Source organism: Notolepis coatsorum, assembly GCF_963971535.1.
Source record: "Notolepis coatsorum genome assembly, chromosome: 15".
NCBI lineage: Eukaryota > Metazoa > Chordata > Actinopteri > Aulopiformes > Paralepididae > Notolepis > Notolepis coatsorum.
Window position 1 is genome coordinate 91,970,469 of NC_140179.1, and position 24,510 is coordinate 91,994,978.

General features: G+C 41.6%; 1 protein-coding gene across 1 annotated transcript in view; it reads right to left on the reverse strand.

Moving 5' to 3' along the window:
* trim24 (tripartite motif containing 24) overlaps window positions 1-24,510 on the reverse strand; it is a gene marked incomplete at its 3' end in the record, with an annotated part of 71,619 nt that overhangs the window by 10,747 nt on the left and 36,362 nt on the right. Inside the window, exons 8-16 of the mRNA XM_084331094.1 lie at window positions 23,483-23,597; window positions 18,606-18,766; window positions 12,770-12,829; window positions 11,119-11,394; window positions 9,558-9,680; window positions 7,567-7,693; window positions 5,860-5,917; window positions 4,486-4,627; window positions 401-837 (exon numbers count right to left, since the gene is read on the reverse strand). Of these exons, the coding sequence (XP_084187220.1) occupies window positions 401-837; window positions 4,486-4,627; window positions 5,860-5,917; window positions 7,567-7,693; window positions 9,558-9,680; window positions 11,119-11,394; window positions 12,770-12,829; window positions 18,606-18,766; window positions 23,483-23,597 (1,499 nt within the window). The remainder of the gene's footprint in view (window positions 1-400; window positions 838-4,485; window positions 4,628-5,859; window positions 5,918-7,566; window positions 7,694-9,557; window positions 9,681-11,118; window positions 11,395-12,769; window positions 12,830-18,605; window positions 18,767-23,482; window positions 23,598-24,510) is intronic.

Here is a 24,510-nt window from a genome sequence, read left to right on the forward strand (position 1 = left end):
GAGTGTTGATTGATGGTAAACCAATGATGATGGTGATTGGTAGAGTCCTTTCTCAGCACAATCCATGCTGTGCCTCATACTAGCTCTGGATAGTTAGCCACAAACCAATGCTTCTGTACAAGCTGACTGAGGCTCGCCGAAATCTACTTTACGTTTCACTGTGGAGTAAAACCCAGTGAGCCTCGGTCAGCTTGTACAGACGGGAGCTCGACCCCACTGACTTCCCATTGGTTTGTCGCTAAACTATCCAGAGCTAGTATGAGGACCAGCATGGCTTGTGCTGAGAAAGGACTTTAACGATCAACATCATCATTGGTAAAAAAAAAATAGGGCCAGGGGTCCAAACGTCACAACTATCGCTTCAGCACTTACTACCACCTTGAGGGGTTGTTTTTCCTACCTCGGGGACTCGATCAGCGAGGGGATGTGACAGGCCAGGTGGAAGACTTTGGGACACTTGTCACAGCACAGTAGCTCGCCTCCGTTCTGGCACACGGCGCACCAGTCCTCGTTGGGGTCTTCCACGGGTGCCGTGCTCTTCTCTGGCGGCGCCTGTGGCTCAGATTCTGGCTGGGGTTGGACCTGGGCCTGCGCCTGCACCTGGGCCTGCGCCTGCTCTTGGATCATCTGCTCCTGCATCTGCATCTGCAGCTGGGCCTGCTCCTGGATCTGGATCTGGAGCTGGAGTTGAAGCTGGTCCTGGATCTGCTGCTGCTGGTCTATAACGGGGTGGTTGACCTCTGACCCCGGGGCTGGCTCCGCGGGGGATTCCCTCTGCTGCAGCGACTTGGCTTGCGCCCCCGTGCTGCTGTCTGGCAGGCTGGCACCCACACTGGACTGCACCTCAGATAGAGACATGGATACAGGTAAGTAGAGGTATAATGTAGGGGTACGTTGAAGGGGCTCTTCACCAAAAAGGCAACGCCGATTTATTTTGCATAAAAGTTTTGCACACATTCATTTAGTCTGACAGTTATTCAGAGTAAAGGAGTTTGAATATGGCCACCAGTGATTTTATCTGGGACATTGAATCCTTGTTGTGTTAATTACAGCTCAGTGACATGATAAGGTAGCAGTCCCTATAAGATTATTATAAGTATTGCTATTTTCTCTACATCATTTCATGATGCTGTAATTAACACAACACAAGGATTCAATATCCCCGATGACATCAACGGTGGCCATATTCAAACTCACGTACTCTCAATAACTGTCAAACTAAATCAAATGTGTGCAAAACGGTTTAGAGTTGTTGGACGTGCGTGAGATTATGTGCAAAATAAATCAACGTTGCTTTTTGGTGAAGAGCCCCTTTAAGAATGTCCCTAGCCTTACTTCCTCCTCGTCGATACTGTCAGAAGTATGGAGTCCTTTCTCAGCACAATCCATGCTGCGTTTCTGGATACAGAGTTCCTCCTTAGTTAGCCACTAAAATAAAACCCAACATCTTTCCATTGGCTGCACTGTGGAGGTTTCAGCCTTTATTCCAGGGCTTGTACAGACTGTGGCTTGTTGACTTTTGTTCGTCACTTTTGAGAGGCTATGCAACCTACTGACATCCATCCATGTGTGGCCCTACACAGAGCTGGTGTAACAGGCAAGTTGCACGGATATGAATCGTCTGTAAGCAGTCAGGCTAATTCCAGCCTGCTCTACTTCCGGGTGATTCGGCACAGAGCTGCACCTACCGTCTCCTGGTAGTGGTGGGTTTATGCATGAGATACCATGTTTTAGGGCGTCCCTCCATCTAACAGACCTTTAGTGGAAGTCAATGTGGGTGTTAACACCATGCTAAGCTGCTAAGTCAATGTGGGTGTTAGTATCGTGCTAAGCTGCTAGTGGAAGTCAATGTGGGTGTTAGTATCGTGCTAAGCTGCTAGTGTAAATCAATGTGGGTGTTAGCATTAGGCTAAGCTGCTAGTGGAAGTCAATGTGGGTGTTAGCATTAGGCTAAGCTGCTAGTGGAAGTCAATGTGGGTGTTAGCATTAGGCTAAGCTGCTAGTGGAAGTCAATGTGGGTGTTAGCATTAGGCTAAGCTGCTAGTGGAAGTCAATGTGTGTCATAAAACACAGCAGAATTTAGAGCTTCATGCACAATAAAATGGCAACAACCAGGAATCCAAAACAACAGTTGACAGAAAGACAATAAATATAAAAAGGTTTCATGTCCGTGGAGAACCTGCCAATAGTATTATATATCTCACCGAAATCAAACCTAGCCTATAGTGATGTGTGTGTAAGTGTGTGTCTGAGTGTATAGTAGTATAGACATATTAGCAAGATAGGTAGTAGTATATATAGTAGTGTAGGATTAGGGTACATAATAGTAAAAGGATTAGAGGGTTAGTATCTTTTTTCCCCTTCAGATATTTCTGATTTTGTTTGAAGAGGTGCGTTATGTATTTCACCTAAATCAAACCTAGCCTATAGTATTATGTATCTCACCTATCTCACCTTCCCCAAGTGCTAACAATCCCACCAAACCAAAAAATAAAACTGCCTTGAAATGGTAACCGCTACAATACACAATATTTAGAAACATGCAGTCGTTTAAATCAGACCAAGGCTTAACTTTATGCAAAGAATGGAAGCAAAGTATGATGAAATGATACCCAGGCCTAACACTTTAGAATAACTAGCCCCTATAAACATAGTTCATAGATTGATGGAAATGTATAGGGCTGACCCCTATTAGTCGAATAATCGGTCGAAAGGAGCCGTAGTCGACTGCCAACCTCTTAGTCGAATAAAAAAAAATCTATAATTATTATATATTTTTTTCATTCTTTACAAAAGAAAAGAGGCCTAGAAGCGTGGCTAACGCTAATGGCACGCATACCAGAGGCTAACTGCCTAAGAAAACAGGCACAGAGGCACTGAAAGAGGATTTCACCCATCTAATGAACACACTAGACTAGACAAATATCAAGAAGTATCCATCAGTGGACCAATTGCATGCTTTTGTAGAGGACAAGAAGCCTTCAGTCGACTCCTTCAGACATTAAGCACCCCCCACAGCCCAAATGGAATGATAAAAAAATATATATATTATACTTGTTTTTTTATTATTATATATATATATATAGTCGACTAATAGTAGACTATTGGCACATTTCGGCCAATCATAGTCGACTATCCAAATCCTTAGTCGGGGACAGCCCTAGAAATGTGTATTCATTAGGATAAACCCCTGGAGATGTACCATCTCGTTTTCGACGGAGTCCCAAATATCATTCACAAACCGTTAGTTAATGAGCTATTAATGACTCGTTAAATGTTTGTTACTAATTGGTGAATTGATTTTAAACTACCATGCCTTATAAATAGTTAATGGATCATGAACAAGTTATTAGTAAACGACTTATCAACTAGTAACAAATACTTAACAGGTCATAACAACTTTCAGTACAAGTAAACCTTCTCTGCTGTCAACTCTTCCTACTATTCTTACATCATCAGTACTGGAAAAGGCAACACCAGAGCCCTCTTCTCTAGTCAGACACCTACTACAGCCACCCAGCACCAGAGCCCTCTTCTCTAGTCAGACACCTACTACAGCCACCCAGCACCAGAGCCCTCTTCTCTAGTCAGACACCTACTACAGCCACCCAGCACCAGAGCCCTCTTCTCTAGTCAGACACCTACTACAGCCACCCAGCACCAGAGCCCTCTTCTCTAGTCAGACACCTACTACAGCCACCCAGCACCAGAGCTCTCTTCTCTAGTCAGACACCTGGCCTTCCATCAGGGGACCCATCTAAACACAGATTAATAAATGTCTCTAAGAAGTGAGCAACAAATCATTATTAAAAGGTTAGTAAATATATTTGTTAAGACCATGTCAATAGTTTATAGATTTTATTGGGACAGTATTCTAAAGCTGCAACTACTCCTAATTTCCTAATGAGGGTTTACTTGTACTGAAAGTTGTTATAGCGTGTTCATGATCTATTAACTAATTATAAAGTGATAGTTTATAATCATTAGCTAGCATGTTCATGTTCATGATCTATTAACTATTTATAAATGTATACCGGTAGTTTTAATTCATTAGCAAACTATTAACAAACACTAAAAAAGTCATTAATAACTAACAATTTATGAACGATATTAACTTTTTATATAATTATTTTATTATTTGTTTCATTACTTGACAATGATACAAAACAACACAGTATATATAAACATAACAAAAAATAAATTAAAAAAATACACGTAAAATATATATATATATATATATACAGTATATAAACAAAGAAAAAAGAAAAAAACAATGACAATCGTAAAAATGACTGTATAAAATGTAAATAGATGTGATCTATTAACCATTTACAAGGGATAGTTATTCTAAAGTGTTACCAAAGTAGCCATAGGAAAGTGAAACAGATCGGTGGAAATTTATAGAAATATTGTGACATGATATTTTGGCCATATCGCCCACCGCTAAGCTCACAGCATTCTGGTCTTATGGAACGCATGTCATACTCTCACAAAGTGCACTTCGTCCTCGTCCTCCGGCTCGTCCTTGATGATGATGACGGGGCCCGGGGACGTCCTTCTCCGACGCTTGGAAGAGGGAGCAGTCGGCGGCGGTGCCGGGGGGTCGGAGCGCTTCCAGGACGTCATCCTTCCAACACACAACCACACAGATTAACCAGAGGAGGAACACATTACAGACCAACACACAGATTAACCAGAGGAGGAACACATTACAGACTAACACACAGATTAACCAGAGGAGGAACACATTACAGACTAACACAGATTAACCAGAGGAGGAACACATTACAGACTAACACACAGATTAACCAGAGGAGGAACACATTACAGACTAACACAGATTAACCAGAGGAGGAACACATTACAGACTAACACACAGATTAACCAGAGGAGGAACACATTACAGACTAACACACAGATTAACCAGAGGAGGAACACATTACAGACTAACACACAGATTAACCAGAGGAGGAACACATTACAGACTAACACACAGATTAACCAGAGGAGGAACACATTACAGACTAACACACAGATTAACCAGAGGAGGAACACATTACAGACTAACACACAGATTAACCAGAGGAGGAACACATTACAGACTAACACACAGCCACACAGATTAACCAAAGGAAGAACACATGTGAACATTACACACTAACACACAACCACAAATCTGCCCTAGTGTAATATCCAAATCACAGGAGGCTCAAAATACCATTCTTAATTAACTATTGTGGCTGCATAGTTGTCCCGGCCTATAAATCATATTCTATAGACTTAAAAGTAATAATGTCAAAACATTGTCATGTAAATAAACTTTTATTTTGCCCTCAAATCATATCGTAATTGCAACATCAGTAAAAAATAATCACAACTGGATATTCTTTTACCAAGTCGTTCAGCCCTAATCATAGAAATTGCATTTTTATTCAAACTAGTGCAGTGCCTGTATGGAGCGTGCCTGTTCGGAGTGTGTGACCGTATGGAGCGTGCCTGTTCGGAGTGTGTGACCGTTTGGAGTGGGCCGATTGCCTGGTCCCCAGAATTGCCGCATGCAGCAGTATGGCTACTTGCAGCGTTCTTGAGAACCGCTCATTCAATCGACTTCACACTTGACACTTGGGTCCTCAGCAAAAACCCACCAAGAGTGAAGTGAAAAATGTAGCGCCACCATCTGGCCAAATGGCACCAATTTCAAGACTGCACTCCATTGGGTCATCGGGTCAGTGTATTGCTCCGTCAGCAATACACCCTCCGAGAGTGAAGTTGATCGGATGAAAGTTGTACGAGATATGTGAAGAACAGGACAGACAGACAGTCGGACAGAGATTTAGAAGTATTGATCCAATGACTTACCCTGTACTTCTGTCTGAGGACGAGGGCTTCGCCATTGGAGAATTCTGTCTTCCTTGTGCTTCAGGGAGAAAAGAAAAAGAAGAATGTGACTTACATTAAAATACTGATGAAGGACAGAGTGATCAGTCTGGAAACAGATTAAAATACTGATGAAGGACAGAGTCATCAGTCTGGAAACAGATTAAAATACTGATGAAGGACAGAGTCATCAGTCTGGAAACAGATTAAAATACTGATGAAGGACAGTCATCCGTCTAGAAACAGATTAAAATACTGATGAAGGACAGAGTCATCCGTCTAGAAACAGATTAAAATACTGATGAAGGACAGAGTCATCCGTCTAGAAACAGATTAAAATACTGATGAAGGTAGGACAGAGTCATCCGTCTGGAAACAGATTAAAATACTGATGAAGGACAAAGTCATCAGTCTGGAAACAGATTAAAATACTGATGAAGGGGGGGGCAGGTGGCGCACGGAGATTACGTTCATCACCAACACCGGGAGACACTAGGATTCGCCTGTTCAAATCCAGCTCCCGGCGTTGCTATCAGCTTGGCTGGCCTCTCACACTGATACAATTGGCTGTATCAGGGGGTGGGAAAAGCTGAAGGGTGGGTCCTGGGCGTTGTGGACAGCGACCCCTACAGTTCGGTCGGGGCGCCTGCTCAGCGAGGGTTGGAACTGAGGAGAGATAGTGTGGCCTCCCACACGCTACACTCTCCCCGGTGAGATGGGAGAAAAATCGGGAAAAAGGAGGGAAAAAAAGATATATACCGGTATATTAAAAAAATTAAAAATAAAAAACTGATGAAGGACAGAGTCATCAGTCTGGAAACAGATTAAACTACCGGTACTGATGAAGGACGGAGTCATCAGACTGGAAACAGATTAAAATACTGAAACAGATTAAAATACTGATGAAGGACAGAGTCATCAGTCTGGAAACAGATTAAAATACTGAAACAGATTAAAATACTGATGAAGGACAGAGTCATCAGTCTGGAAACAGATTAAAATACTGAAACAGATTAAAATACTGATGAAGGACAGAGTCATCAGTCTGGAAACAGATTAAAATACTGATGAAGGACAAAGTCATCAGTCTGGAAACAGATTAAACTATATTACATTTGCACTCTGGTTGGATGCCAAACTTATTTTCATTGTACTGTACTTGTGCTGTATAATGACAATACATTTTAATCTAATCACCGATATGATCTATACAAATAAAACATATTTCTATGATAATCAAACTGTGTACATACTATTTTTCGACATACTGAAACAATGTTATCCCACAATCCTGTGCTGCGTCATTGTCACATGCAAGTAACATTACCCAAATAAACTCTGCATGGCCCAAAAAAAAAAAAAAACACATCAGTTGTTCACATCGGCCCAGTTTTGCTTATCGGACCGATGCAATCAATAAAGAAAATCACCATCACTAGTCGATACATGTTTGCCGATATATCTGCCCAGTTTTGCTCATCTGACCAATACTGGTATACATATAATTATATATATATATATATATATATATATATATATATATATATATATAAAAAGAAAAAGATAAAAATACCAGCGAACCTGGTAAGTGTTATGGTCACCGATATACAGTACACTAGTGTTTACCAGAAAAGTGTTTAGTCGTTTCTCAGGATAGGATTTGAAGGGGGAGCTCGTGGCTGGACCTACCGGTTTTGTCTGCAGTGGCCGAGACGAGACCGGGAGCGTAGGTGGACCTGGGGATGGAGATGGTGATGGAGGGCGAGTTACCACTGGGCTCACTCCTCTTCAGGAAGGACGGATCCACCATGCCCCTCTGAAAGACAAACAAAACAAAAACACACCCGTGAGAAAAAGAAAAAAAACATCCCGTCAGATTCTGTCTTCTAACTCAATAGTATTCACTATTCAGACATACGGACATCTCTTTTCCGGGGGGGGGGGGGGGGGGGTCCTTGCATTAACCCTTTCACTGCCGCACTACCAAAACGGTTAACCCTTTCACTGCGACAATACACAGAATGTTAACCCTTTCACTGCCACACGACAGAAGGTTGTCTACAACATTTCTAATGGGCTCTTCCTCAGGTAAGTTCACAGGTACTTCAACTTACCTGATGATGAGCCCATGAGGGCTTGAATGCAATAACATTTAAAACGTTTTAACATTAGAAATCAATTAGCAAATCCCCTCCCCCCCAGTCTTGTGATATGGTTTCAGCTTTCGCACCACCATAGAACTATATAATCGTTAGTTCGCCAAACCCTATAAATTGCCAATATTAGCCAAGCAGAAAGACTCGCACAATAACAAACTATGTACAGTAAGACGACGCTTATAGCAATCTAGAATAGAATTTATGGAATTGCCTCCATAAATTATAAATCGAGAATGAATCGAATCGTGCGATTCCCAAAGATTTCCACCTCTAGTTTCCATTTTTGAGTTGGTAAGATATAAATGCCATACCCCGTTTAAAGGTTGGGCCCGGGTGCCCTCTGAAGACGGGGGATTGAGTGTGTGGCTGCTTCACTTGGGACAGAGTGTCCACCCGACTCCACTATGCCATCTTTCAGTGTTGGTAGTAGATCTGTGAATCTTCACTGGCCTCAGTGGCCTCACGATTCGATTACGATTCAGCTGTCCACGATTCGATTCTACGATGCATCTCAATAATATATTACATCCTCAATTTTATAATCTATATTACTGCACATGGCTACTTTTTCATCAATTAATACAAGCAGTCAGATAAATTAACTTTTATTTAGAAAGTTCTTAAATAAGAATCTCAAAATAATTGTCTTCTTTACTAGTGTTGCATGATACAAATACTAGAAAAGGTATCTCGATACCCAGCTATTTTTATTTTATTCAGATTTTAATAACCGATTATGTTCTTTCTGTCACTGCATCGATGCAGAATCGTCCACGTCCGCATCGCATCTTAGAATCGAGACATTTCCACAGCCCTAGTTGGCAGCGTGTGGAACCTTAGCGCTGAAGCTCAGAAAGGGCTACAGTACAATATGCTGTTGGCATAAGGGCCTGAGAGAACGGTGTCACAGCCTGCAGTCACCAGACGTCACTCTAGTTTCACGCGGGAATATTACGATCTCCGTAATCTGCAGCTCTAAGGACAATGCCTTCAAACCTTTATTTTAACTCGAAAAGGAACTGAAAACATGAGGTTTCCCTCCTTTACAGTCACGTCGAGTGTACATACAGAAATAGGCATACAAGCCTATAAAGATCACACATAGCAAAATACAAAATCATAACAAGACGACAAGGGTAGACAAAAGCAAGGATAACAAATCAACACGTACAACTTGAGATTGACAAAGAGTGGAGATCAAGGTTGTAAACTCTGCAGAGGGGAGAATCTCAAGCTTTAAGGACTTGTTCCTTCCTTGAGCTGGGGGCATCCTAGCAAAATACAGAGTTACCCTGTTCTGAGCAAACTCTGGGACCGTACAAAATTAGATTAGAAATCGATTTGCAATTTAGATTTCCTTATATCTATAGTCCATCCATATTGCCATCTTTGCAATGTGGATATTGCGTTCCTTCCTTCATATTGCAACATCAATAGGTTTCATCGTTCAGCCCTAGTTCCAAGCTACACCCAGTCCTCCCTGGCCCCTCCCTCTCGCCCTCTCTGCTCTCTCCTACCAACCTGGTGCATGGAGGTCTGCGCGGCTGCTCCAGAGGACAGGGGGTGGGGGTAGCGAGAGGCGCCCTGCAGCACATCCATGGGTTTGGGGGGGAAGCTGGAGCTATGGATCAGCTCTCTCAGAGACTAGGAGCATATTCAAAACAATCACGTTAAAAGACGGAAGTCAAAAGAGAAAAATCCACTTGTTTCTCCAGATCAGCGCCGAGCTCAAGCATATGTTAAAAAAAACAGTCACGGTTTGAAGTGAAACAATAAGGAATGAATGACTTGTTACAACACTGTGTTCTGAGTCTGCTATAGTAGCTCTCTCACCTATAAGCAATACCAAAGTGTTCTGGGTCTGCTATAGTAGCTCTCTCACCTATAAGCAATACCAAAGTGTTCTGGGTCTGCTATAGTAGCTCTCTCACCTATAAGCAATACCAAAGTGTTCTGGGTCTGCTATAGTAGCTCTCTCACCTATAAGCAATACCAAAGTGTTCTGGGTCTGCTATGGTAGCTCTCTCACCTATAAGCAATACCAAAGTGTTCTGGGCCTGCTATAGTAGCTCTCTCACCTATATTAAGCAATACCAAAGTGTTCTGGGTCTGCTATAGTAGCTCTCTCACCTATAAGCAATACCAAAGTGTTCTGGGTCTGCTATAGTAGCTCTCTCACCTATAAGCAATACCAAAGTGTTCTGGGTCTGCTATGGTAGCTCTCTCACCTATAAGCAATACCAAAGTGTTCTGGGTCTGCTATAGTAGCTCTCTCACCTATAAGCAATACCAAAGTGTTCTGGGCCTGCTATAGTAGCTCTCTCACCTATAAGCAATACCAAAGTGTTCTGGGTCTGCTATAGTAGCTCTCTCACCTATAAGCAATACCAAAGTGTTCTGGGTCTGCTATAGTAGCTCTCTCACCTATAAGCAATACCAAAGTGTTCTGGGTCTGCTATAGTAGCTCTCTCACCTATAAGCAATATCAAAGTGATGATGGGCCTGCTATGGTAGCTCTCTCACCTATAAGCAATACCAAAGTGTTCTGGGTCTGCTATGGTAGCTCTCTCACCTATAAGCAATACCAAAGTGTTCTGGGTCTGCTATAGTAGCTCTCTCACCTATAAGCAATACCAAAGTGTTCTGGGTCTGCTATAGTAGCTCTCTCACCTATAAGCAATACCAAAGTGTTCTGGGTCTGCTATAGTAGCTCTCTCACCTATAAGCAATACCAAAGTGTTCTGGGTCTGCTATGGTAGCTCTCTCACCTATAAGCAATATCAAAGTGATGATGGCAAGCCACACACAGCTCACAGTGTGGGCTTTCAATTCATAGTGTTACAGACCAGCCAATAGAAAAAGGACTATTGAACTGAGGTAAATATATCCAGAGCTTCACCAGTGGGAAGGGAGAGAAGAAAACACGGTGTGTTTACACATACACTCACACACAAACACCTTACACATACACTTACACATACCTTACACATACACACATCTTACACACACCTTACACATACGCTCACACACTTACACATACCTTACACATACACACATCTTACACACACGCTCACACACTTACCTGAGGAGGGGGGAATCCGGAGTTGTGGAGCATGGAGTTGGGGCTCCTGGCGTTGGTGTGGGAGGGCCCATACCTGCGCGCCTGCTGCTGTATGAGGCCGGGGGGCCCCTGGGAGGGAGAGGAACCTCCCTGAATGGTCCTGTTGGGCGGTGGCGCAGGGCCAGGGGGGCCAGGGGGCCCAGGGGGCCCGGGTGGACCCGGGAGCCTGACGTTCTGGTACCAGGACCAGTGGTTGGGAGGCGGCTGCCTGTTGGGCTGCTGGGCTAGTTTCTCCACCTGGGAGGGTGATCACAATCAGAAAACACTCCGTATAACTGCCACCGTCAAAGTACAGGAATTAGTCTCAAGGGAAATGGTGCAAAAAGACACATATTAACACAGTGATACTCAACTTGTGGCCTTTTTTCAGTGGCCAGCGAGAAATGTATTATATGAGTTAACATTTCCAAAACGATATTTGATTTGAACTACACTCGTCAATATTAATGTTTTAGATTAATTTGAAAACCGTAATGTGTAAAAATGAGTTGTACCCTAATTAATCACATTAACCTTTTTGAACCTAACCACCTCCCATAGCCTCGACATCCAGCCGGGCAGGGTTTATGTTCCTAGATCACTCTGACATGCAGACCAGGAGAATAACAATTACAATGGGGTCCTGGCCTCTCGGACACATCGTGTCTTTCTATTCTTATTGTGATCATGTTCTGGACTCTGGAGTGTGTACAGAGTGAGACCACTGGTGCTTCAACGCAACACTTCCCTTCGCTGCTCTAGCCTCAAGCGGTCTGGTCTGGTGAGACACAACACTAAGCCTCTAGCGGTCTGGTGGAGACGGAGAACATCTTGTCTGACCCTCTCAACATCTTTAAAGGGGTGCCTCAGGGCTCCATCTTGGGTCCCTTGCTGTTCTCTATCTACATCAACGATGTAGCCAAGGCTGCTGGAAATTCATAGATCCATCTATACACTGACGACACCATCTTGTACTCAGCAGGCCCTTCACTCCACTCTGCGGCATCCACTCTCCAAATTAGTCTTACCTCTATTGAACAGTCCTTTCACAGTCTCCACCTTCTTCTCAACTCCAAGAAGACGAAATGTATGCTCTTTGACAGAAAGCATGACACTGCTAGCACCCCTAAAAGCACCTGTGCCGACGGCTCAAAGCTCAAGTTTGTTACCTCTTATAAATACCTTGGCCTCTGGCTAGACCCATCCCTTTCCTTCTCTACTCACATAAAGCACCTGCAGGCCAAAGTCAAAGCTCGTCTGAGCTTCCTGTACCGCAACAAAGCTTCCTTCACCCGCTCGGCCAAACACAATCTTGTCAAGATGACCATCCTCCCTATATTCTACTATGGCGAAACCATCTATAGAATGGCATCCCAGTGTGCCCTCAGAAAACTCGACATACTCCATCATTCCGCCATCCGTTTTGCCACTAGTGCACCCTTCACCACTACTCACCACTGTGACCTTAATAACCTGGTGGACTGGACATCTCTTCACACCAGAAGGCTTCTTCACTGGCTTCAAATAATTTACAAAACCATACGTGGTAAAACACCTCTCTCTACCTCTCCTCCCTTCTGCACGTCTCCACTTCTGATTACAACCGAAGGTCCAGCAACTTCATCAAACTCACCATCCCCAAAGCCTGCATGGTTTCTGGCCGCAACGCCTTCCGATTTGCTGCTGCATCTGACTGGAACACATTACAAAACACCCTTAAACTCACTGCCCTCACATCGCTCACTGCTTGCACTGCTTTTAAACAAAATCTGCAACAGATCTTAACCGACTGTTAAGATCTGTTCTTTTTTGATTTTTAAGATTTTGTTCTTAATTGCTTGCCCGGATAAATAAAGGTTAAATAAAAATAAAGGTGTTTATCTTAGAGTTGCATAACTTGTGTATACTTGAGTGCAAAGACTGCAATTTAAAAACACTGGTTTATAAATGAACCAGAAAATCACTATGAAGACACCATTTAAGTCTAAGGAATATATACATAGGGATGGGTACCTTTCACATTTGAACAGATACCGGTACCGGTACCTGTGAATCGATACCGGTACCCAACGGTACCTTTTTTCGGTACTTTAGTCTCAAGAAATTTAATTTATTAAATTTAATTTAATTTCTCAGTCGTAAAAAAAAAATCCAAACTTCAAATAACTACAATTTCGACAGTTTTCGGCTTGTCATTGCTCCGACTGCTTTGTTGTTGAATCAAGTCAAATCCTAGGTAAGCATATATTGTGCGTGTGAACGTTGACATGAAAAGAAAAAGGTTAAAAAAAAAAAAAAAAAAAAAATTTATTTCTTTTTCGGTTTCTCACTTGATTCGATACTCGGTAGTACCGACGTGTTTCGGTTCGGTACCTCAAAAGTACCGAATTCGGTACCCATCCCTATATATACAGCATGGAAACAAGCATGGATTTACAGCAAGTCACTATGCTCTGGCCCACACTTTTTATTTTTTTGCCCCCCTGCAGATCTAGTTGAGTATCCCTGTATTAAAACCTTATAGTTCCACAGTACAGCTGACAAACATGGTACAATGACAGCAGCACACACTCTGCACAGGGACAGTACAACAATCCATAGACTATACAGCACAACAATCCATAGACTATACAGCACAACAATCAATAGACTATACAGCACAACAATCAATAGACTATACAGCACAACAATCAATAGACAGCAGACTATACAACACAACAATCAATAGACAGAAGACTATACAACACAACAATCAATAGACAGCAGACTATACAGCACAACAATCAATAGACAGAAGACTATACAACACAACAATCAATATACAGCAGACTATACAGCACAACAATCAATAGACAGCAGACTATACAACACAACAATCAATATACACTGACAGCAGACTATACCGCACAACAATCAATAGTAGACTATACAGCACAACAATCAATAGACAGCAGACTATACAAGTTACAACACAACAATCAATAGACAGACAGTAGGGCATAACAAAAAATATTGTTTGTTTCCTGTTGGTTGTCAGTTAAAGGGGAACTCCAACATTTTGGGAAATTAGCTTATTTAACATCTTCCCTGGAGTTAGACAAGAAGATACATACCTTTTTTGTCTCTGCGTGCATTTTAGCTTTGGGAATAGACGCTCCATTAGCATAGCTTAGCTTCATCACTGGAAGTGAGGCAGGACAGTAGCCTTACAGTGCCTTACAGTGTATTGCAAGGTCTGACATTGACCAAACTTGATATGCATGACCTTGGTGGGCTCTAGGTCAACTCCTGAAAAGGGGGTCAATGTCAGACTTTGCAATCAAAAGTTAGGGGGCTAATAACCCTTGCCATCATTTCAGTGCGCCCCCTAACTTTTGATTGCAAGGTCTGACATTGACCCCCTTTTCAGGAGTTGACCTAGAGCCCACCAAGGTCATGCATATCAAGTTTGGTCAATGTCAGACCTTGCAATACACTGTAAGGCACTGTAAGGCTACTGTCCTGCCTCACTTCCAGTGATGAAGCTAAGCTATGCTAACGGAGCGTCTATTCCCAAAGCTAAAATGCACGCACAGAGACAAAAAAGGTATGTATCTTCTTGTCTAACTCCAGGGAAGATGTTAAATAAGCTAATTTCCCAAAATGTTAGAGTTCCCCTGGCCATGGGTAGGTAGGGAATTTATTTTATTTTATTCTTTATTTTATTCTTTCCCACGGCGACTATGGATAGGGAATTTCTTTATTTAATTAAAATGTTCACAACAACATGGATGCATGTACTCTGCCAGCATGTTTAATATCCATAATACTAAAGGTTTGACTAAGATTTCGATGAAACTTTATTCAAAAAAAGAAAAATATTTTAAATTCTTTTTAAAAACTCATAAAATATATTGGGTCGCACCTAAATCAGCAGGGTCGGTCGGCAACCGGAAACAAACCATTATTTTTTTTAGGCCTAGACTATACAGCACAACACTCAATAGACAGTAGACTATACAGCACAACAATCAATAAACAGTAGACTATACCCATATCTTGCTGTACATTTAGTACTCTGTATATTAAATAATAAACAGGGGAATATACCTATCTCCGTACATTTATTACATCAAACAATAGACAGGAGTCTATACCTACCTCCAACACATTTAGTACTTTATACATCAAACAATAGAGAGGACTACTATCTTTCGCCGTACATTTAGTACTTTGTATCAAGCAACAGACATGCATAGTTAGTCATTCATAGTTAAAGACAGTAGAGGTTGATTACTTTATTATCTAAAGATGGTAGGTGAGAGTGTTGTGTTGTTTCATAGTTAAAGACAGTAGAGGTTGATTACTTTATTATCTAAAGATGGTAGGTGAGAGTGTTGTGTTGTTTCATAGTTAACACTTTGATTGCCCAACCCGAGTTTTCTCGGGTTTACCCCCCGCGGGTTGAATGCCCACTCACGAGAATTCTCGTATTTTCTTGTTTATTTTTATTTTATTAGCGATCTGAAATCATATTTCATCAACCAAGTCTACCGTTGGAAAATCACCCTCTCCAGGCGCTCAGATGTGAAAAAAGCGCCCCCTATCGTCTCCCAGATGGTAATTCACCCTTTTGGATTGAACTCAATGAAAATGAATGAGAAAAAAAAAAACGGAATCCACGTTTTACTTCTCACTCATGCAACCGCCGTCGACCAGTTTCACTCTGGAGTTTCAGAGCAGCTGGGATTATGTGTTTTTACACTATACTCGGTGGATCAATAAAAATATCGATTTTTTCGAATGGCGATCAGGAATTGGAATAATCCATTTGGATACCATCTGATCTCAGGTAAGGAATCTATGTTACCAGTATTAGGATAATCAGACTCGTTTTCACAGAGATATAAGCTTTTATGTGATTATGTGATATTGCTGTTTGGCTGTGCGAGCGGTCAGTAACTAGGAGAATCGATTTTCAACTCGCGGCACGAGCGTGCATGTGCACACATACTATCGATAATCTAGCGTTTATTTGAAAATGATTAATAAATAGGCCGAACAATGACAAGGTTCTAGAATATTCCAGTAAAAGGCCATTTCAAAATGCTAGAAAGCGGAAATGAAGCGATAAAAAAACAATCTGCTACGACAATGTTGACTGGAAAATGAGTCTTTGATAAGCGACTGGCAGATTAGACACATATCCATAATTTAAAACATAGATTAGGCGATATTAACGTTAGCATTGAAGTGGCCCTGGGCATTCAAGGAGGTAAAAAGGAATTAAGCTTGGGCAATCAAAGTGTTAAAGACAGTAGAGGTTGATTACTTTATTATCTAAAGATGGTAGGTGAGAGTGTTGTGTTGTTTCATAGTTAAAGACAGTAGAGGTTGATTACTTTATTATCTAAAGATGGTAGGTGAGAGTGTTGTGTTGTTTCATAGTTAAAGACAGTAGAGGTTGATTACTTTATTATTTAAAGATGGTAGGTGAGAGTGTTGTGCTGATTCATAGTTAAAGATAGTAGAGGTTGAGTACTTTATGATCTAAAGATGGTAAGTTAGAGTGTTGTGTTGATTCATAGTTAACACATTGAGTGCCGACGACGAGATTAGTCGTGCTAACTCGCCATGCGTTGAGTGCCAATGATGAGTTTTCTCGTCTTTTTCTCGTTTTAGCTTTTATTAGCAATATCCTGACGTTATCATTGAGAATGGCTCTTAGCTCGAAAAGGGCAAATACCGCCGCCTATCGTCTCCCGGATGGTATTGCACATCATTGGATTGGATTGGGTGGGCATGTGCATCAGAAAAAAAGTCCGGTCCGGGGTTTTCCCTTCTCTGGCAAGCAGTATCGTGTTATCACATTCACTGGCGAGGCTCGGAGCAGCGTCGATTATGTGTTTTGGTGCTATAACGTTGGATCAATAAACACGATCAATATTTGGAATGGCGATCAGGAATTGGATTAATCTTTTTGCAGGACATCTGATGTGAGGTAAGGACTCTATTTTACCAGTATTGGGTTAATCAGATATTTTTTTCTCAGCCATCGCAGCGTGTCTGTGTGTGTATGACGTTTAGCGCTGACCAGGTCATGGATAATAGATTTTTCAGCCCGGTTCTCTAGCATGCATAAGTACACATATACTATCGATAATCTAGCGTTTATTTGAAAATGATTCATAAATCAGCCGAAAAATGACAACGTGTTTTGTGTATTCCACTAAAGAGCTATTATCGCAGAATTTCTCTGGAATTACTAGAACTCTCCAAAACTATGCTCGTATTCAAAACGGTATAAAACGAAAATGTACCAATGAAAAAACAATCCGTTTCGTATAGGGCTGCAACGATTAGTCGACATAATCGACGACGTTGATCATAAAAACTCGTCGACGCGTTTTTTTTTTAATATACTTTTTTTTTTGCACTACCTATCTTTGTGAAAATTGCTTCTAAGCTCTGGTCCAGCTGAAGACAAAGCAGAGGAACAGATTGGACATTGAGCATGACCTAAGAGTTGCTTTGTCTACCATCACCCCAGACTTCGAGACTCTTGTCAGGAGCAAACAACATCCCCAGTTATCCCATTAGTTCCCTGGGATGTTAAGCTAAGAAGTCTGCTAAGAAGGATATATTATTTATTATTATTATTATTATTATTATTATTATTATTATTATTATTATTATTATTATTATTATTATTATTATTATTATTATTATTATTATTATTATTATTTCATTGTGTTTTTAGCCCTAGTTGCACTTTTGTTGCACTTTTGTTATCCCATTAGTTCCCCCAAACGTACTGTCGGTCTGTTATGTTAAGCTAAGAAGTCTGCTAAGAGCCCGGAAAATGAGCCGCGCCCACAGGAAGCAGAGATGGAGGTTGTGACAGAAATAATCGTTAGATTAGTCGACTACCAAAATAATAGTTAGTTGCAGCCCTAGTTTCGTACATGTTGACTGCAAGCAAGTCATTGATAAGCGAGGGGTGTTTTAGACCCATAGCCATAATTTAAGATATAGTTTAAGCCTTCGCAAATTTCCCCGACCTCCCATTGACTTCAGTGCTGGCACTCTATTCCATAATGGTCAAAGGGGCGTGGCACTCAATGTGTTAAAGCCAGTAGAGGTTGAGTACTTTATCATTTAAAGATGGTGAGCTAGAGTGTTGTGTTGATTCATAGTTGAAGACAGTAGAGGTTGATTAGTTGCTTGTGATATAAATCACATTGACACTCCAAGTGATTTAGATCAACTTTACAACTGCAACTGGGCTGTCCAATAAATATAAAAAGGAACTTATATGGTTGTTCAGTGCGAGAGTTCAATTAGAGCCTGTCGTACGAACACATCTCATGTCACACCCCTGCTCTCAACCCGTCAATCAATACAGGACGACAACGCGCTCACACAGACAGCTGACAAGTGTTATTCACCGTGAAAAGAGGGAGCTCACGGAAGCCTCTTGGGCTCTCTACCTGCATCTGGAGCTGGGCCAGGGTGCTCTGCCGCTGCTGGGCAGAGCTGGTGGAGTGGCCCCCGGGGACCCCGGCAGCAGGGGCCTCTCCCCTGGGGAGCGGTTGGTTGGGGTGCGGTGGGATGGGCTGTCGACCAGGGGCCCGCTCTACCAACAGAGAACCTTGGGTGGGGAAGAAAAAAGAAACACGAAGGGAAAATATTAAAGGGGAGATGAAGCGTTAAACAATATGAGCCTAGTTTGTTTGTTGTGTACCTTGGGTAAGACATGGTCCTATAATCAAATGTGAAATCCTGCTTATTTGTCTGAAAACTCAAATGTAATTTCCCCGTTTTTGCCATGGGCGCCGCCATTTTAGATTTAGCTGGATGGTGACGTGGTTTGGGCTGGCTCCCGGTTTACAGTGCTGGTTAGATAGCTACGTAAATATGGAGTGTCGTGAAAGTCAGTCAGTAAATTGTAGGGCTGACCTTCGAATTTTCTTTTGGCAATCGAAGCTTCGGGGCCAAGCTTCGATTTTAATTCGAAGCTTTGAATAAAAAATTTTTTTAATTAATTTCTTTTTTTATATAATTTTTTTTTTTTTTTTTTTTTAATCTTATGTTGTGGGACTTGTACAGCACTTTGGTAAACTTTGTTGTTTTTAAATGTGCTCTATAAATAAAGTGGATTGGATTAATGAATTAAGTAGCCCCTTTCGTGACTGTGACGCAGCCAACACGGCTGTGTGATTTAATTCAAGGTGGATCGCTGTTGTCGTTTGAACAACTTCAGATTTCATGGGAACTACCAATCCCCCAAATCAAGAATGTTTAAGATGAATGAAGTAAGATTTTGATTATTTGAAATATGGCCCGTGTAGACTAAATTATGCACAAAATTATGTCAGTCTACAAGGTCCGGATTCTACATGGTCCGGCAATGTAGACCTTGTAGACTCCACTACAGACCAATTATCAGTGAATGTTCATGCATTTTTAAGAAGGGCTACTTCCACAAAAAAACAAAGAACTCACCAAAACATCTCAGTAGCACCTTATCTAAATGTTCTATTTCATATATGGAGATTCATATTTATTTATGTATTGCATGCATTTCTACATTTTATTTCCTATTTTGTTTATTCATCCCAGTATCTTTCTTTCTTATGTGTGGAATTCTACAAGGCATTTACATTCACATTTACATTTAGTCATTTAGCTGACGCTTTTATCCAAAGCGACTTACAAGTTCTGTACGACAGGTCATCAGGAAGGATACAACTCTTATCAGCTGAGTAACAATATTCATCAAAGTGTTGCGTGTTACAGTGTAGGTTAGTTTATTAGGACAAGTGCATGACAGTAAGGTTAGTTAGGGTTAGATTTTTTTTTTCTTTTTTTTTTAGATAATGGTTGAAGAAGTGCGTCTTTAGTCGACGGCGAAAGATTGGACGGGATTCGGCTGTCCTATCTGGGGTGGGTAGTTCATTCCACCATTGTGGGGCAAGGACTGAGAATAGGCGTGTAGGTGGTGTATATGTGTTTGAGGATGATATCCTTCAAACAGGCAATAGTGATGATATAATTTGGGCAGTGCTGAGCTGGGTTCCTTTCCTCCAGTGTATTTGTCCCCCGGCCCCACCCAATGGCCCCATGCACACACACACAGACCGAAGTAAAAAAAAATGTATTAAAAAAAATTTGAAAAAAAGATTTTTTGAAAAAATATACCGTATATATATTTTTTTTTAACTTTGATTTTTTTTTTTTAATGTTCGAAGCTTGTGCCATCGAACGAAGCTTCGAAGTATTTAAGACAGCCCTAGTAAATTGTCAACCAAATGTAACGTTACCTACAGAAAAAATACATATTATATAATTATACTTGTAGTTGTATTATCTGCGAGACACCCCCCCCCCCCCCCCCACACACCCACAGTCTGAGTCAGAGCGATAGTTCAACTTGACTAACAGGGTGAAGTAGGTATCAGTTTCCTTTTTTCCCTCCCTCAATAATATTATGTTATTTATGTACGTTATCATTATGTAAACAAATGCACATGGATTGTTTGCTGCAACGTTTCTGAATGAATTGAAGCATTAATAAATAAGCAGATAATTAAATTAGATGTCCATAACATTTGTGTTTTTAATTAGCATAGCCTAAATAAATATGAATTCAAGAAGTTAAATACTGAATTAACTAAACATTTATTAACAGGCTGAAAGTTAAAAACAAATAAAAAAACAATTAGCCTATTTAATAGGCTAAACACAGTGCGTAAAATATAGGCTAAGCGGTGGTAAAAGACAACTCTGGCTATAGACTTCTAAAACAGGCTAAACTTCGTTTTGGCTTCTTGAGTTCACATTTCTTTGGTTTGCAGTGGTGCATCTGCGGGCCAATGTTCCGAGACATATTACATTTTATTTGTTAGGCTATTTGAATACACCAGCCCTAAATGGTGGATTCAAATAGCCTAACAATTATACAAATATATAAATGTCTCGGAAATGGCGGGGACACTGGACAGCCAGCTGAAGCGCGTGGGCCATACATCCCAAACTTTGTAATCCTGCGTCTTTCATGCATTTGACCACGTTTCGGGCATTATCTCGGAGTATGACATGAATCTTTTCTTTCGGAATATGCCACGTCTGGAACATATTCTCGAATGCTGTTGCCAGCGCTGCAGCAGTATGGGAGCCGGAAAACTCTTGGGAATGCAGGAGCGCTTTACGGAGTTGGAAGTCTGCGTCAATCCACTGAGCTGTCAAACTCAGCATTGACATGGGGCTGACATCAGAGCTCCAAATATCACTGGTAAAGCTAATTGAAGAAACGACTTCTTTCAGAAGGCTATCAATGTGCGAATATATATATATATATAATATATATATATATATATATATATATTGTTTTATTTGTAAGATATATTACTGTTGACCTGATAGTGTTTTATTGTTCACCCGTATATGCTCCTTGTATCGCCGCTGCTTACAGCGCGCATTGGAACGGAGACAAAGTTATACCGTTAGTTTTGTATACAGCCGAGCCACTCAACACATATTGAACGGAGAAAAAGATAACCGTTAGTTGGAGAATAAAAGTGAGGAGAGCGGTGTTTTGCTACAGCGCTGTGGTGGTAACGTTGGTGTTGTGGTGTTGCCAAGGGAGAGGAGGAGTACCATACTCCAGCATCGATCTGCCGACGGCGACGGGCAGAGGATAACGGAGACAGAATAGACATTTAGAATGAGTTCGGTTGAGGCTGAACTCATATAGCAACCAACAGACTTTAGGTGATAGCCTAATCTATACCTTTCTGTTGAACTCATTCTAATTATTAATCTGGACCTTCAGAACATGCAGTATTATTAATTTGCTCAAATGTCGTGGCCTCACACAGTGCCAACTGCAGGTCTCGCCATCTCAGGTGCCAACTGCAGGTCTCGCCATCTCAGGTGCCAACTGCAGGTCTCGCCATCTCAAAGATGACAGAGCATCCCCCTGTTGGGGTTGCTCAATGCTGTAAAATATTACATAAATGTGTTTTATGAATAACGATATTTGCGGAGCCTAATAATATTGCTACAGCGTGCAATTCTCTGAGGTGGGAGGCTCCGCCTCCGGGCGAAACCATCTCTGTGACGTCAGCAACAAAATGGCGGCGCACATGTTGATTTATGCTACATAAATGGACATAACAAATAGTTTTTTCTTAGAAACGCCTTATTTTTATAACGTGATTTTTTCTGTGGTTTATCTAAATACTAATTTGATGCTATGACTATGTTTATATCGCTATGCTTCATCTCCACTTTAAGGAGTTTTTTTTATACACATATTAACAGACAGGCGGCAGGCATGCAGGAAGACAGACAGACAGACAGACAGACAGACAGGAAGACAGACAATATCTCAGACTTGACGTATTAACACTTCTTGCATTGTCCCCGTCATCAGTGTAGTTGATTTCCTGAGATCGATTATTTATGGACTTTCAGTTCAGTGGTTCTCAACCTTTTTGCTTCCAAGGCCCCCTTGTGGCCAAGAAAATATTCCAAGGCCCCCCAACACAAGAGTATTTTCCCCTCATATAGATTTCACCATAATTGTAAAGGCCAAATGAGTGTTTTTGTTATAGATTATTATTATTATTATTATTAGTATTATTATTATCATTATTATCATTATTGTTATTATTATTTCCAATAGAAGGATATGATTTATGGGAATGTTATGATTATCTGTGTAACCAGTTGGGTGGACTCTGTTGTACTGTGGGTGGATCACCTGTACCGGTCAGGTGGATCAGCCACAGCGCGGCGGAGATCATTAAATGGGTGATAGGAATCAGCTGTGGGGCTGTAGCGACGGGGAAAGCATATAATTTTCTGACCGCTTTAGGACGCTTCGGATTGTTTAGAACATTTTAGATAGTCTCTGAACCATTATAGGAAATAGGGTCGCTTTGATCACCTCTCCCATGTAACCCATACCTTTTCTAAATAAATCGGATATCACGTTGGTATCCGATAACGGAACTCAAGGTGTGGAGACGATTATTTGGATGGAGCGCGTATGGAATCACTCCCCGACTACCATTGGAAGCGGACCCAGGCAGAGGCCGTTACAATAATGTTGACAAAGGTGTTCTTGCAATAAGAGAAGTATTTATTCAAAGAGAAGTGCTTGCCATTAGTGACTGTATATTGCTTGACCTTTTCTTTTTAAACCAGGGACACAAAACATGAATAGGCATTTAAAAAAGTAAGAGAAAACGGGCCGAGGCATCCACTTGATCAGTTCTCCAGACACCCCTCAGGACCCCAGATGACCTCCGACCTCTCTGGTGAAATGCCCATGTGTGGAATAGAACCGCCTCAGTCTTACCCAGATCCACGTTTGTGGCCCAGAAGCCGGAGCGACACTGGAAGCGAACAGAACTCTGAGGGACGATGGAGGCGCTGCAGTTGGCCCTCATCAGGTAGTGGATCTGGAAGAGGATCTGAGAGGGACAAGAACACAGACACACACAGAGTAAGGATACGCTTTTTTTTGTTGTTGTTTTTTTATTTTAGACAGGAGATTTTCATCCAAAAGCAGCAGTACCACTGTGGTTGTGAGCTTCCCTTCATACAAGATATATTATACACAACAGACGGTGAGAAGCCGGGAGGATTATTAAGGACCCCAGCCTCCCCAACTAGGGTTGGGTACCGACCGATTTACATACATAGGCACTACTAGCGATTCGCACAAGATCAATCGGTATTAAATTTCGGTACCTTTACATGTTTAGTATAAGAGTGTAATATGCTAAGACAAGAGGGAGCTTTTACCACAAATATATATATTACAGTCCCATCTCGTGGGTCTTTGGAAGGACCAATCGAGGTCAGAGGAGTTCGTATTTACAGAGGATGGCCAGATAACGAAGATATTATCATTTAAAACATAGTGGGCGGCACGGTGGTGTAGTGGTCAACACTGTCGCCTCACAGCTAGAAGGTCCTGGGTTCAATTCCCGCTTGGGGACCAGGTTGCCATGTTGCCAGTTACCCAGGTGGGGTATCTCCCGGGCCTTTCTGTGTGCAGTTTGCATGTTCTCCCCGTGCTCGCAAGGGTTTCCCCTCCCGATAAGATAAACCCAATGGAAAAACATGCACAACAGATCGGCCCTGACGAAGACGGACAGGAGCACTTGGATTGGTCCCCGGGCTGCAGCCCTCGTCTGCTCCCGGCTGCCCTTGAGGGGGGAAGGACTATGGAATGGGACGTTTCATTTCCTCAGCAACTCAGTGCATGTGTGAGTGTGTGTGTTCCTGTGGGTCGCCCATGGCATATGTGTGTTAAATCTGCATGACAAAGAAAGACTTCTTCTTATAATACATTTAAAAACATAATACATGATCATGCGA